Source organism: Orbicella franksi, chromosome 12 (genome assembly GCF_964199315.1).
Source record: "Orbicella franksi chromosome 12, jaOrbFran1.1, whole genome shotgun sequence".
NCBI lineage: Eukaryota > Metazoa > Cnidaria > Anthozoa > Scleractinia > Merulinidae > Orbicella > Orbicella franksi.
Genome location: NC_138156.1, coordinates 10,424,892 through 10,441,404, shown reverse-complemented (window position 1 = coordinate 10,441,404; position 16,513 = coordinate 10,424,892). Strand labels below are relative to the sequence as shown.

At 38.0% G+C, this 16,513-nt stretch overlaps 1 protein-coding gene across 1 annotated transcript; it reads left to right on the top strand.

The window, feature by feature from the left end:
• The first annotated feature begins 4,662 nt into the window (after positions 1–4,662).
• On the top strand, positions 4,663–16,513 carry LOC145464107 (E3 ubiquitin-protein ligase TRIM71-like). The gene is made up of 4 exons (XM_081447921.1): positions 4,663–5,173; positions 6,968–7,089; positions 7,530–7,733; positions 8,057–16,513. Exon 4 carries the CDS (start codon positions 12,174–12,176, stop codon positions 14,424–14,426), a length of 2,253 nt encoding a protein of 750 aa, XP_081304047.1. The 5' UTR covers positions 4,663–5,173; positions 6,968–7,089; positions 7,530–7,733; positions 8,057–12,173; the 3' UTR covers positions 14,427–16,513.

Genomic DNA, 16,513 nt, shown 5'->3' with positions numbered 1-16,513 from the left:
ATCCCTGTTATTGCTGTCAAGTTCCGAAATTTTTACAGAACCTTTCTTTTCTCTTACCACGAATATTTGCCCGCCTTACACGATAACTATAGCTTCATCCGCGTGGCGAACTTTCGCTTCTTCACTCATTGATGTATTTTCATTCGTTCTTCGCTGTTTTCGCTTTTTCGAACCGGTCCATGGTTTAAACGTGGTCTATGTTTACTTATAACTTAATAGAGACACGCCTAATATCAAAAATGCTGGGTGGTCAGAACAACAATGCTGATCAACTGAGTAGTCAATTCGTGACATCCATATAGGTAATTCCCGCGAAAATCGTCTCGGTTGATTGCATACGCGCCATAGGGCTGTCAATCAAGAGGTAAACTTTTACTTCCGGTGAAAACGTAAAACCGCCATTTCTCCGCCAATATTTAGCCTTTTTCAAAAAATTTTTTCAGAAATTAGAGATTATTCTTCGACCACTATTTTGACCCAAAAATCCAAATTTGAAGAAAATTGCCGACCCGAAGGTATACTGTAACCTTAAGTCCAATGAAGGTGCAAGTCTAACGATTTGCTAGCAAGCGTCGTCCATTATCGTACTTGAAGCGGTCCTGAGATGTACTGAAACGGGACGTCATTAAATTTAGCCCCATGATAGTAGACCGTTTGCACTGTGGCGGTAATGTTGTGCTTACTTTAGACAGCAGACATCAAGTTAGGGCTTAGACGTGCAATGGACTAGACATTTCTAGCTGCTGTTGGCGTTATTTGCTCTGAACTTTGATGTCGCTAACGGAAGACTGTCTGTGATTTGCTAGCGCGGAAGAAATTTATTTGCGTGGCTTCCGGTCAGTAATTGACGCAGCGACAACATGTTGAGTGCCTAGTTTGTTTGAAGTTCAATCGATTCTCGATGTAGGAAGCTCTTGTTCAGTCCATTTAGGACGATGCAGGCCTTTAGAAAGCTATAGATCAACTCTCCGCCGCAGTTTTGATCTCTGTAAGTTCGTGTTGATTTAGACTCCAATTTCATATCAAAAGCACTCTTAATTAAATTGTACAACGCATGATTCAACGGAAAGACAGTGAATTTAGTCTTACTGGCCTCAAAAGGCATAAAGGCAGAGTTATTTCCTTTTATTTGAGCAACGATAAGCCTTGTGAAAAGCTAGCTCTAGGACAGAATTGTATCAAAATTATTAGTGACAAGTCAAATTCTGTGGCTATGTTTTTGCGAATCCAGACAGAATTATTGAAATTGAACGTCACGTAAGAGCTGCTTTTTCGCTGCAATATAGAAATAAATGACCGATGTGAGTGCTTTCCATGCTCTTGTCGAAATGATTGGCTAATTTAACCCACAGTAAAGACATAGTGAGGTCATTTAGGTGAGTCGCAGAGGTGAAACATGCCGCAAGTCAAATGATCAATTTAACCTTTAAATTCTAAAACAAGATTGATAAACAGTGCCTAAGCACTTCAAAATCTCAGGGAGTACCGCGTGGCGAGTTAATTTTTTACATTTCCTGCTGGGATAGCTTTTGATAACAATCGCCATATTGTAGTGGTGGACAGTAATAACCACCGAGTGCAAGTTTTTAATGAGCGGGGTGAGTTCCTGAACCGGTTTGGTGGTAGAGGAAGTCTTGATCGCCAACTTCAGGATCCTTATGGTTTATAGCGGGAGAATGCCATTTTTCTTGGCGGGATTTTTAAAGAAAAACGATAGCGGAGGTTGATTTAATATTTTTAAGACAGGGTTGCACTGAAGCAAAAAACAGAAAGCAAGAATTAACAGGCAAAGAAGTAGCGAAGAAGATCGCGAAAGACTGCCGAGCGGGCCAGCGCTGGGGAAGGAGGCGAAACAGTACTGAACAATGCCGTGAATTATAGCTAGTCAAGGGCTAGAGAAAGGAGGTGAAATAATACCGAACAATGCCGTGAACCAAAGCTAACGAGGGCTATAGAAAGGAGGCGAAAGTACCCGACAAATTGATGCAGAAGACTGCCGACCTCCCCATGGCCAAGTTCAAAATTCGCGCGAACGTGATGCTGTGCAGCCGTGCAAGAAAATTCAAAAGTCACCTGATTTGGTCAGGTGATGAACAAGAGGAATCAAACGTACCGGAGTGTTTTAGGAAAATTACAAAACAGTAAACGTAGCGGAAAGAAGTGGTTGATTCGTTGATGTATCGAAAATATAACTTCAGTTCAGTCTTCACAACTTTTGCTGCAAGTTTCTGCCTGGAAGATTTACACTGGCCAAACTGAATTGCCAACTTGCGGTAAGTGACTTTTGTTGTTGCGTTTGCAATGAAAATTAACAAGTTGCCTCGGCGATATAAGCTTATTTTCAATTGGAATCCATTAAAAATCTTCCTTATTTGAAGCCATGCTGTAAGAGATTTTAAAAATTTCATCGTTTTAATTTCGCTCGTCTCTAAACAATAACACGTGGGTCACTTTGGAGGTTGCTGTAAGTTGTAAACAAATTAAGTTTTCTGTCGATTTTCGTCGTCAACTTAAGCTTATAACCTCACGTCTAAAAATATGCTTAACCAAAACCGTACTTGTAAACACGGCCGGGCGAGTTTTGAAGTTTTCTCTGAGTAAGTTAGCACTGCCGCTTCGTAGACTGCTAAAATTTCTTATTCTGTTTTTGAAAACCAAGAAAGGTCTACAAACCATTTTAAGCCGAAGCGAACAGGATTTCCTAAATTTACTTTTGTTCCTATGTGAATATTTGCATATTGTGATCACAAAGTATGGAGATTTCCTCGTTTTGTTAGTTCAATTTATTCGGTTTGGCGAAATGCTTTTGTGAATTCCGAGGTTAATTTGGTTGAAGACTGGTAAAGGTACTGCCAATAAAATGACTGCAAAGCTAAATTAAGCCGTCGGCAAAAATACAGACTCTCAGTAATATTCAAATTTAAGCGTGAATAATTTTTAAACTTTAACACCGCAAGCTTAAACGAATTTTCTTTATCCTCTCTTTTATTCGGTCACCTTTCATTGAGAAGGGATTAATTGCTGTTGATACTCGAGCTCAGATGTAGTGATATGCATCTTGTGTTTATAATGTAGATTTCCTCGTTTTATTTTGTTGTCTGTCCAATTAGTTCGGTTTGGTGAAATGCTTATATAGTCCAAAATGTCGATTAGACGATTATGCATGGCAATCCTGTCTGCAAATAAAGCTCTGCTTTGATTTTGAATGGCTGTTTCATTTTATTTGTGCCATTGCTTTTGGTTGGGGGTACATGGACCCTATTTTCTTAATAAGAGGTTATTCCCCGATGCGGTATTTACACTTAATATGGAAATGTTCCTAAAAAGTGAGATGGTACTAATTAACTCGGTAAATTGAACAGTGTAATAGAAGTTCTTGCCCTGACCATTTCTCGGTAATTATATAAGAATAACTTTTACATACATATATACACAATTTAGTTGGAGAGAGCGCTCTCCTATCCCCACTCTCTCTGATCTCTCTGCTCTCTTCTTCACACTAATTTTTTATTAACTAACTTATTAAATGAATGTCACTGACTGTTTTCTTTGTTGTGCATGCATACTTTTTTGCTCGTCGAAGAAAGTTTCAGTTTCTTCGTGGCTGTACAGTTTCCTTTCTCCTGTCCTTTACCAATTCGTTTGTGATATAACTTTGTGAATTCTCTATTCTCCTTAAATTTTATCTCATCAGGTTGATAGAATGCACTCTCAGAGTGTTCCATCATTGTCTTCAGTCGCTACAATTTTCTGGAAAAAAGCAATACTTTTCTTAATTTCCTTTTACTTTGTGTTAGGACTTTTTAGCATGCCTGTAATTGGCCCATGGGCATTACGGGAGAATAATTTTCAAGTAAAGAATTACATTCGTTTTAGTGTTGATTATTTTATTTTATTTTATTTTAGTATCTCTAGCCTTTGCTGTGTGCTACATGTATATTCTGTTATCCTGCCTTAACTGCTAGAAACAATTTTGACAGAGCTGTTTCAACAATTTCACTTAAATTGATTTCCAGTAACAGCGCTACATGTAGCAGTGTTATTGAGTATGAACTTCATGGAGGATTTTAAATTTTTATTTTTTTATGATTACAGACGACAACAAAATATACATGTGTATACATCACCTGATGTTGGTGTTGGTTACAAACCGTACATGTAGTTCATAATGTATTATATGTTGTATTGGCATTATCGGACAATCTAGGCCATAATTTTAGCGTGTGTTAGTAATTGTACATTTCCTTAAACATTTTCTGAGATGGCTTTGGAGTCCGATTCGTGATCGGCAGATGCGGTGACAAGAACCACAGACATAAGTGGAATCAGTGGGTGGAGCAAGGGCCCTGGCCTTCTGACGTTCTCTCCTGGTATCCACTGTGATGTGCAGAAGCTTTTCTCCCTCTCGTAGGGCTTCAGTGCAATTTGTTTTCCATGCACTCCTGTCACTGGCAAGAGTCTCCCACGAATCGATTGGAAGACCAATGGCCTGCATGTCCCTCTTCGCCACGTCCTTGAAACGGAGCTTCGGTCGTCCTACCAGCCTTTTTCCTTGTACTAGTTCTCCATACAAGAGTTGCTTGGGAATGTGGCCCTCATCCATTCGATGTACATGGCCAATTCACCGCGGATGTCTCTGCGGTCATCCTATTACAGGTAAGGGGGAAAAGTTCAGAGAGTTTAGAACATTTCTTCCCCCAGCACACCTTCTGTCTATAGGTGCAATAATTGAGAGGTTATATATATATACGAAGAGTAATGTAAAGTTACAGTATCAACTTAGCATTAAAATCTGACATTTGAATGCCTCCTTTGCTAAAATTAGTCATGATTTAATTGTTATCACTCCCTGTGAATTCATAGAGATTCCAGAGGCAAATTATCACCTAATGTGGAAGTCCTGTCTTCAAGTGAGGGAAAATGACACAAAAGAGTTACAAATTATGAAAGTAAAAAGAATTGTGAATGTTGATATGGTGTACATTATACATCATGTAAAGGTATTTGGTGAGTGCCAAAGGCATAACATTTCATGTATTGCTTTTTCAGGACAAATTATATAACAGTGACGTTTTAAAAGGTGTGATCAGAAAAATAATGAGTACATTGTCCAGGCAGCACCAGTTTATGGACAACATATGCAGACAGTAAGAGGAACTGTAAGCACTACCACGTAAGTTAGTTTTATGCTTATGACTTCTTGTTCTTGGATTTCGTGTCATTTCATCACAAGAATAAGTAATGAAAGATGCATTAATAGTTATTGCAATATATTTTTGAAGGAAAACTTATAAGTCTGCCTATGCTGGATAACAGCCATGTGTAAACTGAATGTGAAGCAAACACTCTGTTAACAATGGGGCAACCCTAAAACCCAGAAACCAGAATCCGGAATCTGGAACCAAAAACCGGAATCCAGAAACCAGAAACCGGAATCCGCAAATCAAAGAAAATAAGTTCTTCAAATACGTGAAAATTGTTTTGCTTAGCTTTTCAACTGTAAAAAGTAAGCTGCCAAGTAAAAAGGACCTCAAACTTAACCTTTTTTGAAACAAAAATTCCCCATCTGTTGAAATCGTGCAACCGTTATGTTTAGTGAGGGCTATGATTATGAGAATCTCAGTAAAGTGCGTCTTAATTTTATTCCAAGCACCTCGAGAGTTCTTAAAATAAGCTTGCTGGTAATTGCCATTTTGTTTAATAAGTGATCTTCAATTTACCAGAAGTGTAAATTTATCCTTTATCTCTAGTAGATACTGAACAAGATAGAAAATGTCATAGAGAACAGGATATCCGTCAGTGGCAGCCCCTGTACATTGACGGTCACGCCCTCCACTTTTGAAGTCCAAAGGCTAACCCGTCTGGTCTAAATATGAAATTTGATTTTTCCAACAGATACAAGACCAATTCCAGATTAACACAATTTCCACACTGATACTGTGACAAATCAGCATTTCATATTCTTGGCGGCCATCATATTAAAACAATTTCTAGAAATGTTGCACACTTACTTCCATCTGCTTCTCATTTGCTAACAGATCAGACCACATGTTGTTAAAAGATGCTAAAAGACTGCCAGAAACTCACTGCAATAGCCTATAATAGCTTGTTGTTAATGTGCTGCTCACCAGTCTTCTCAGAGCAATTTGATCTAGACAAGAACCAGGCTCTCACCAGGGCCAGCTTGAACAAAAGATGGGTAACTTAGCCTATGAGCAGGCTCTCGTGTTTGGGCTGGGGGCGTGAGTGGCAAAGCCGCATGAAGGCTCTTGGTGACATGCCAATGCAGAAAAACACTAGACACCTATTTAGCCTGCTCAGACACTAGAGACAGATACTAGAGCCTCCTCGCAGGCTATGAGTAACTCTATCCACCCAAAAAATCAGTAACCCTGACTGGATAGTGATGTACCCAATGGATAGCTTTATGCAGCTTTTGGACAACCGGGCCAGATATATAGCTAAGGGTTGTTCAGAACTAGTCAATAATTTTTTAGCAATTACAGTCTGTGGCTGAAGTAAAGCCAAGAAAATAAATAACAACAAAATAATTTTTGCTCATATTTATTTATTAGACATTGCTGAAGTGAATTATTTCTATCATCATTCATAATATCTGGATTCCAGATTCTGGTTTTTGGTTCCAGATTCCAGAATCCAGATTCTGGATTCGGGATTTCGGTTTCCAAATTCAGTGTTTTAGGGTTGCCCCAGATGATGTATGTGCATATGTTAATCTTGAATAATTTGAAATTTCAGAAAGTTTAAAAATATCATATCATATCTGTGATGGTTCTGAGGTGAAGGGCTGTTACATGTACATGTAAATGTCTCATGCATGATTTTTCACTCGTTATGATTCAGGTGCAAATAGTTTCTCTATCTGTTGATGTGCAACAAGCTACACGAATATTTCAACCTAATAATGTACAGTGTATATTAATTAACCAAATTATGCTGTTTTTAGTTGACCAGTGCTACTACATAGTAATGTGATGTTGAAGGGCACAAATTTACAAACATGCCCAGTGTCAACTTGTCAAATATATGAACTGGCCAGACAGTGTAGATTACAAACTTCTCTGAAAGGTAAGATGTTTCTTAAACATTATTTTGTAATTAATGATTTCTCAGACATTGTTTTCTTCAAGAAAAGATTCATACCCCACATGGAGGGTTTTTCTCTCTTAGAACTCTTGATTCCTGATACTTTAATTTGGAATTTCTAAAGACTGGCCATGAATGGGTGTTGGGTGTGAATATCTTCTGGAACTGCACATTCATTCATTGAGTAAGCAAGAACATCAGTATTTATCCTGACGAACTCTGATTTTCTTCTGGAAGCTGAACTCATATACAGTTTTACAGTTATATGTACGACCAAACAGCCTGGATGACCCTGTGATTGGGACTGTGCACATTGTTGTAACCCTCAATGTTCCAGTTTCTTGTTTGAAGCAAATTGCATTTGCTCTCGAAAGCAAGTGGCGAAGTTCGTAAAAGTCATGTAAGTTTGCTTTGTATCTTAGGGCAGAGCCTGCCACAGTGAAAGTTGGAGTACCAACCCCTAGCATTTGATTCACTACGAACACTCAGTAAACAACTAACAATGAAGTACACTGTATATCAAAGAAAGGAATTACATGCCTGTTCCTGTCAGTCAATATATGAACAGTTTACAGATGGGGAGCCTGTATTAAAACATCAAAGATTTTCAAAGCAACCATGGCCTGGTGAGATATTTCTGAGGAAATATAAATTTAAGGTCCTTATGATTGCTTAGAGGCATTGATTTTTATTGTAAACAATATCTTACTGAGTGTATTTTTCTTGTGTACTAATTGTTGTAGAACACAGAGATCACTGTTATGACAGAGATATTAATTTGTGAAAAGTTCTATCAACAAATGCATCTGGGAACAAATTAATTTGTCATGGATGCAGCTTCTGAGAGATCCCAATATTAATGGAACATACACTGTTCATACACGTAAAAGAGTTCAGTAATTCATTACTTATGATTGTAATGCTTTGTTTGGTTTCTCTGTATTTACAGACAACTTGATGGGATTATAAATTCTGCACCAAGTTCATTGAATAAACTGACTTGGAGGTTCAGTTCTGCAACCCATCCTGTTTGTAGTAATATCATAGCTGCAACATTGTGACAGATACACTGCATTACATTATTAAGAAACACATATTAACTAATTATTTTTAAGTGCCTGTTAAATTAATCAGTTTTTCTTAGAGATAATTTACTCATGGTTTATTTAAATAATTGGCTTTTTGGCTTTAAAATGATATTTATTGAGCTTTTAAATCAATTTTGTGATAATCTGCATTGGACATGGCATAAATTGATATTTTGTCAACACGAAATGGAGAACTGGGTCTTAAGCAAAGTTTCAGGATTAGCATTTTTGTAGAAAGAAAGGGTTGAGAAATTTGTGACATTCTACAGACAGCTTTACCATTCGCAATGTCCGATAAGGTTAATTTGTTCCATTCTGTTGTAGAAATAGTGTTCTCTAATTTATAAATTATTTCAATCTGTTGTTTAAATGATTGCCTTGTAACCCCATGTCTGGCTTTGGTGCTTGTAGGATATTGATGTATTTTTTATCCATTTTGCTGTAAATTATCTTAATTGATATGTCAATCAAAACATATCTTGGATATGCTGGGCTCTTCTGACAAATGTACCTATGCCTGATAACCTTGGAGTGCATTTGGTTGTGTAGTGCAGACAAAATACATGTACATAATATAACTTCCTCTTAGCTTACTGATAATTCTTGGTATAATTTAATCATAGCAAAATTAATTAATGGAACCCAAAAACAGCTGTTGTAGTCCACAATGCCAGTCGAGAAAAAGAACAATTATCACATTGAAATTGAATAATAAAATTATTATTAGAAGCCTATGCAAGTATTCATGATCAGCAAAAAAAAATATCGTAATTACCATTCATGGGAGGGTGATTTTGCTTATTGCAAACCCTTCCAGCAGGAGGAGACTCTGTACAATAGTGAAGATGGCTAAATGTATCTTTGGGGACAAGTTAGAAAACAAAACTTTCCAACTTTTCACATATGTATACTGTTTTGGTATTTTTGTGAGATTTCATTTGGTAGAGATTCAGGGACTGAGTATATTGTAACCACTGCATTTCAATCAGTCCCCACAACAAAAAAATGTGTAAACTTCTTTTGTGAGGGAGTCCCCATGTTAACTAAGGAAGAATATAATGATTAATAACAATGCCTTGTCTTTCTAAATAAGGTAGGAAAGAACAAGAAATGCCACCAAAAAGCACAGAAGACAGTTCTGTTATGTGATCAAGATTTTTAGTGGCTTCCCAGAAATCCTTGAAATCGTGGCTCTATGTTTCATAATCACACCATCTTACACCTCGATCTGCTGATGTAATACTAGTTCCGGCTGAAACTATTAAATCATTCGTAATTTACCTCACATACATGTTGGATTATTTTCATTAGTAACAACATTCCGAAAAATAACTGAGGAGCTCTGCTTTTAGGCTGGCCTAAATCTATATATTAATTCTGTCATGGAGGTCAAAAGTGGTGGTACATCAAACATTATCACCCAGTTTAATTTCATTATTGCCTTAATTCTCATCACCGGTCTTCCTGCTGATGTGTTTATTTCTTTATGGAGATAATTGACGTTGATCAGTTTTGGGATTAAAGGCAACGAAGATAGGGCAAGATTCAAAGTGTTTTACAGTAATACTTCGCTTCACAAACGTCGTCACATGTGAAATGGCCGAAACCTTGCCTTGATTTCGTTGGGTGACACTTCCATTAAAATTTTACGCATTAAGACTGGTTTTCACTAGCCACGGAGTTGGAGTCGGAGTCGCAAGAGAGCTTACGACCTAGTGAAAAGTCGTGAGCGGAGCCATAAGCTCCAACTCAGACAGAATGTCAAACTTCTTGTGGTTGGTCAATATTAACAGTCTTTATGTCTTCTTCCCTTGTTTCCAAAGTTATAAGTATGAAGCTGTACCTATGTCAATTTTCTAGGTCAACAGTCGAGCTTTGTTTGCTAGAGCGCTCGGCAAGAAATCGAAACCAGACAAGTCGTCGTTGGGATAAATTTTGGCCACGCAGAATGGCCGATTTATTGATTAAAACTAATATGAAATACATTATTAACGAATTATTATAATTTGTTAAGCTCTTGCAGAGGTGAGAGCGCGAGAAAAAAGGAAAAGGGCCTAAATCACAAATACATATAATATAAAAGAGATGGAGGAAGGCAGGAGGAGGGTCGAACTCGCTGCGTGTGTCAGGTCTGGAGACAAAGAGGACGAACTCGAGAAACATGCCCCGTCCTATACCGATCGCTGAAAGCGAGGCTAAGTTATTTTCCAGTGAAACTCGTGGCTATTACCAATGAATTTGCTATTGTTCTCGAAGTCACAAGATTGTCTTGTGATGGTCTTGAGACTATTGCTCAATCAAGTTTGTACTTTATGACCCCGTGCCCATTTAGTTCGACCGTTCAGTACTCCCAGCCTTTCCTCATCATCTTAAACTCTTGGTTGAAAATTTAACACTGCGTTTAAAGTAACTCTAGGAGCGTGGGTAGAAGCCATAAACGCTTTTATTTGGTGGCAAATAAAATTTATGTAATAAATACGGTATTTATTATCACAAGACTCAAGATACAAATTACGAAAACTCACTCGGTTAATATGACTGAAAAATTAAATGCATAGCTACTTCTTTTATTATCTGCTTCTCATGTATTACGTGTTCCTCGAACGTCAGGGTTCCTAAACCGTTATAGTATCTTATTTTGCCAGTGGAAGATCCATTACTTGTTACGTAAGTAGTCCAACAGAGTAACTTTAGGCTGAGCTGTTGTAAATATCAGTTCCTCAAAATTACTTTGGCGCTTTTAACGAATTCTTATCGAAGTTTCTTTAGCAGGCAACAAACAAATAGCGGGATTTGTTTTGTAATACGAGTAAATTGTGTGATATTAGTTGTCAATCATTGTTATAAATAAGTCCTTGGTCTCAGAAACGCCCCAGCAGTATAACTTATAAGTTGAACAACGTTTAGTGGACGTATCTTCCACAAAAAATATTTTAATTCATTAGCACCAGTTTATGTTGGGCGACATTAAATAATGCATGCATGTTGCTATTTACTTGCCTTAAAGGGATTCACGCTGGTAAGATTGAAAATTATGTAGACTCTTTTCATTTAGGTGTAGAGAAATGTTAATAAACTGTGGCAATATTTGTTCAAACTTGTTCTGATATTTTGCCGATGATAAACAGGTGTAGTTAGATTGGGATGATTTATTTGGGAGATTGATTTAGCCAACAGATTAGTAATCTATTGATTACCTCCGCCGTTAGATTTTTCCCAAATCTGGACTCTCTTTGAGTGAATATTTGAAGGCACCTAATTATGAGCCTACAAAATAAGTGTTAGTAGTTATACCCGCGTATGTTTTTAGCTGTGCTAATTACGAGCAAATGAATGTTCACTCAATCGTAACTCTGCCAGCAGAGGTTTAAATGGTCAGTTCAGGGCAGTCACGGTCTAGGACAGGAAGCATTCACCCGGTAACTTACTTAACTTCATCCTTAAATACATTAAAGGAAATGTGGAAATAGCTAGAAACCATTCCCAGAGTTAATATTACACGAGCGTTGAAATTTCCCAATCTTGTTATTTTGCAATCGCTGACGTCCCAGTCATTTTGTTGTTCTTTTACCCAAACTCACCCTCCCCCCTCTTCCCAGGAATGTTTATCCTTTTAGACAATTTCGATAAATTTCTTAAACGAACCAAAGAACATCTTCTATTCATCAGACACAAGTGATGGAGATTTAGGTTTTGCAACAAAAAGAAGTAGACAGACTGATTCACAAAGTGTATAACCTGCAAAGCACACCTCGCAGTTTCGCAATCGTCTTCATAGGTCACGCTATTTTGAGGATTCCTAGAAATCTTGGCAATCAAAGTGTAAACAATTCTAAGAAGTCAGACATAATAGAAAGTCAAACCTCTCGTGATTGGTCAATATTAACAATCTGATAAATACAGTATTTTTATATCAGAAGGCTCCATTGTTGGAGGCGTTCTCATCTCGATACCAAGTTTGTCTCTCCGCCTTAAATCATGGATATAAAAACCTTGCTAGACAATCTTCATGAAGAAGTATCCTGTTCTGTGTGCATGACCACATTCACAGATCCAAAACAGCTGCCATGTTTACACAGTTTTTGTCTTCACTGCTTGGAAGGTATTCTACGAACGAGTGGCCGCCATGATGTCATAGCTTGCCCAGAATGTAGAAGAGAGAGTAGAGTCCCTGAAAGTGGAAAGCTGCAGGACTTGCCGACCAACTTTCGCATCAACAGTTTGCTAGATGTGTTGGCAATCAAAGAATGTAATTCCACCGGAGTGAAGTGTGGAAATTGCGACAAAAAGAGCGTACAGAGTTTGTACTGCTTCCAGTGTTGTGTATTCTGGTGTGACGACTGCATCACCGGGCACAACATAATTCGAGTCAACAAAGAACACCGAGTGTTGGCGCTTAAAGACTTTCAAGATCAAGACATCGAGGAAGTGTTAAAACGACCAGCGTTTTGCCAGCAGAAACACCATGAAAAAGAAGAGTTGAAGTTCTTTTGCAAGGACTGTGGAGTTGCCATTTGCAACGCCTGTGCTTTAACGGATCACGAGGGTCATGCCAAGATGCTTTTGGAAGTAGCTGCAAATGAACGCAAGTTACAAGTGAAAAAAGCGATTGAATTGCAAAAACAAAAAGCGCAACAGAAGAGAAACAAAATCGCTGAACTTGACGAGAACTGTATTCACATTGAAGAACAAGCCGCTGCCGTCAAACGAAAGGTACACAGATTTGCTGAACATTTGATGGCAGTTATCGAAGCCAAGGAGAAGGAAATATTGAACAAAGTGGACATACAAGTTAAAGAATCTCTCGAGCCTCTGCGAACTGAACAGCGCAATCTGGACAAGAACGTAAAGCTTATCGAGACAGGGATTGAAAAAACTGACACACTTTTAAAGCGAAGCACAAGCGCTGAGATTGTACAGTTAGACAAGTCACTGACCACAATGTTTAAGGAAGATGTCAGCGATGTTGGAAACCAAGTAGGTTGTGACCTTGAAGGCTTTCGTCGATTCATTTTCACAGAAAACGAATCAGTAATGGCGAAAACTGTCACTGAAGGAATCGGCGCTTTCCAAACATTTATCAGCAAAACTAGTGCGAATCAGTCAAGTGTCCAAGGAAACGGAACAAGTGAAGCTATCGTCGGTCTTGAAGCACAGTTTGTTTTGACAACAAGAAATGCTGAAGGAGAACAATGTTATGAAGCGCGTGACTCCATAACAGTGGGAATCAAAAATCATCAGGGAGAGGATTGTGTGACGAAAGTGCGAGTCCAAGATAACAAAGATGGCAGCTACAAGATCAGTTACTTCGCTAAAGAAACTGAAAAACGTGACTTGTCAGTGAAGGTAAATGAAGATCACGTTTATGGCAGCCCTTTCGTTGTTGAAGTTAAACCCAGACAGTTTAGACCCGTGCTATCGTTTGGGCAACGAGGGTCAGCTGCTGGAATGTTTAACGGTCCACGGGGAGTGGCAGTGAATAAAAGTGATGAAATTGCAGTGACTGATGAAGGTAATAACAGAATTCAAATATTTAGTAGTGATGGAACTTACCTAAGATCGTTTGGTAGAAAGGGTGATAAACAGGGAGAATTTAACTATCCTGTTGGGATAGCTTTTGATAACAATGACCACATTATACTGGTAGACAGTGATAATCACCGAGTGCAAGTTTTTAGTGAGCAGGGTGAGTTCCTGAACCAGTTTGGTGGAAAGGGAAATCTAGATCACCAGCTCAAGGATCCTTTTGGTTTATCCATAGACAGTGACGGAAATTATATTGTTGCTGATTCAAATAACAACCTAATCAAGATCTTTTTTCCCAGTGGTCGGTTTTTATGTAAAATTGGCGGAGAGGGTTTTTTCACCTTTCCTTATCACTGTGTGCAATATGACAACCATCTTATAGTATCAGACAAGGATAAACACTGTATCGATGTATTAGATAGGGATGGGAATTTCCTGTATAAGGTTGGAAAGAAGGGGGAGGGGGACGGGGAGTTCAGTAGTCCTCGTTGCTTGTTAGTTAACAAGGCAGGACAACTGATGGTTTGTGATTCAGCAAATCATAGAGTTCAGGTGTTTGAACTGAGTGGAAAGTTTGTAAAAACATTTGGAATAAGAGGGAGCGGGATAGGAGAGTTTGTTGGCCCACTCGCTACAGCAGTTCTTAGTGATGGTAGGATAGTAGTGACTGACTACCACAACCATCGCATCCAGATTTTTGAATAGATATATCCACTCACTTGCCATGTAATATGAATCGGTTCTCTCATTGCTATTAGTGAAATACATGATTTTAAACCATTTGTCACTGGTAGTCTGTAGTTGAATTGGTTACATATTAGAAAACTCACAGAATAGAAATAGCTGAAAAGTTACCTTTCAAGTAGCTACTCATCTATTTTCCGTTTCGAGTGTAACATATGTTTTGTTTCGAGGAGAAAAGACGGAAAACTCACTTTGTTTAAAATTTAAATTTCAAGTGTTTTAAACCATTATATTTCCTTATTAGTGGTAGATTGTCTGATCTTAGTTGCCAATATCTATCATTGCTATAGCTAGTTTAGATTACTTATCTCAAAACTGACTTAGCGGTGTAATTTGTAGGTTCACCTAAGTTTAGAAGATGCGTCCTTAACAAAGAACATTTTAATTTGGAATTTGTTGTACACTGAAACAATCAGTAGTGTATGTTGTGTGACATTAACAAGACTAATAATGGGTGTGACAATGTACCAGCGGGTAAAAGTAGATACGCGCTTCTCTTGTAAGATAAAAACTGTTAGGTGAAGAAATGTCAATAAACTGTTTCAATATTTTCCCATATTTGTCGTGATACTTTATGCATGTAAACAGGGGAAGTTTAAAGGGCGATTGTTTTATTTAACTGCCAATCTACGTGATTGATTTCATAGAATTCATAATGCCCTGAGTACAGCCCCGATTAGGTTTCACAATATGTTGTAGCCTTTCTACATTTTTGGGTGAATACTTGAGCTCGTTTCATTATTGAGCTTGAAATTAATTATTAGTTTTACACGCGTGCTAGCTCAGGCCTGTAGTTAGGGAATGTGCACCGAGTGCGTTCGCAGCTCCCTCCGCACAAAGTCCCTAAATGCCGATCAGCGTCGTTATAGTGAAGCCTGGTATTTACAGTACATTTTGTTAAAGTATAGGGTACCTATAAATCAGTTTTAAAATACTGAACAGTGGTAGTTTAACAAAACATAACAATGGAAATAGCAGTAACGATCACTACCACTATTTACTGGCATTGATTTGCAAATAAAAAGCGACTCGATTCTCTAGTAACCCGGGATGCGGCTACAATTTTTATTGGGTATATGCCGCTGTCCCCTCAGAACCACTATACCATTTTATAGTTCACCCCTAAATTTTCTCCGATTCGTATTGGTTTAAATTGATCACGTGTCGCGATAGTGTTCAGCCGCGAAGAGACACTATCAACCCTTAGTATATTCTCAGCTCCGACTATTGCATTTCTAGCTCTCTGATTGGCTCAAAAACTCCGACTATGAGCCATTAGTCGGAGTTTTACCTTATATGGAAAACAGTGCGCCAAGTTTAAAAATTTTCCGCTCTGTAAAATTGTTGAAATAAAAATCGGCGGCAAAAACCCGATTAAGAATATACTAAAACAATTATTCCATTCGACCTTGTTGGATATGAAGTGATCATAACCAACTCGCGCTACGCGCTCGTTGGTTATTTATCACTTCATATCCAACGCGGTTTCATGGAATAATTGTTAAATAGTGCCCGTCCGAGGAAAATAAAAGGATGGATAGTACTTGTCCGTGAAATTTTTTCTGTAAAAGAGCGGGTTTATAAAAAATAAACAATTGGAATTGTATTAGGTGGGTTTTTCTCTGTCTTCTTTTTCAAATTTACATTTGGCTTTCATGCATGGCTTTCATCTCTTTCATCTAAAAAAGTTGAAAATAATTAATATATGACTTTTGAACTGGCGCGCGGAAGAAAATTTAGAGGTGAACAGTAAAGACAATAGAGTGTTTATGTCTCGGAACTATCGGTTTCATAGTCGCCCTTGGAAATTTGGTTTTCTCTAATTTAGCATATTTGCCCTCGAAGCTTCGCTTCTCGGGCATGTATTTGTTTTAAGAGCATCAAATTTCCGCGGGGGCAACTATCAGCCGATAATTCCGCGACATAAACAATCTATTGTTTAAATAGTCTATTCTGTGGCCAATTTAGAGCCCATCTTACTCACTTTTAGTTAAATGTAATTTTCGCGATCCCAATTTAATCACTTTCTGTTTATGCACCTACCTTAT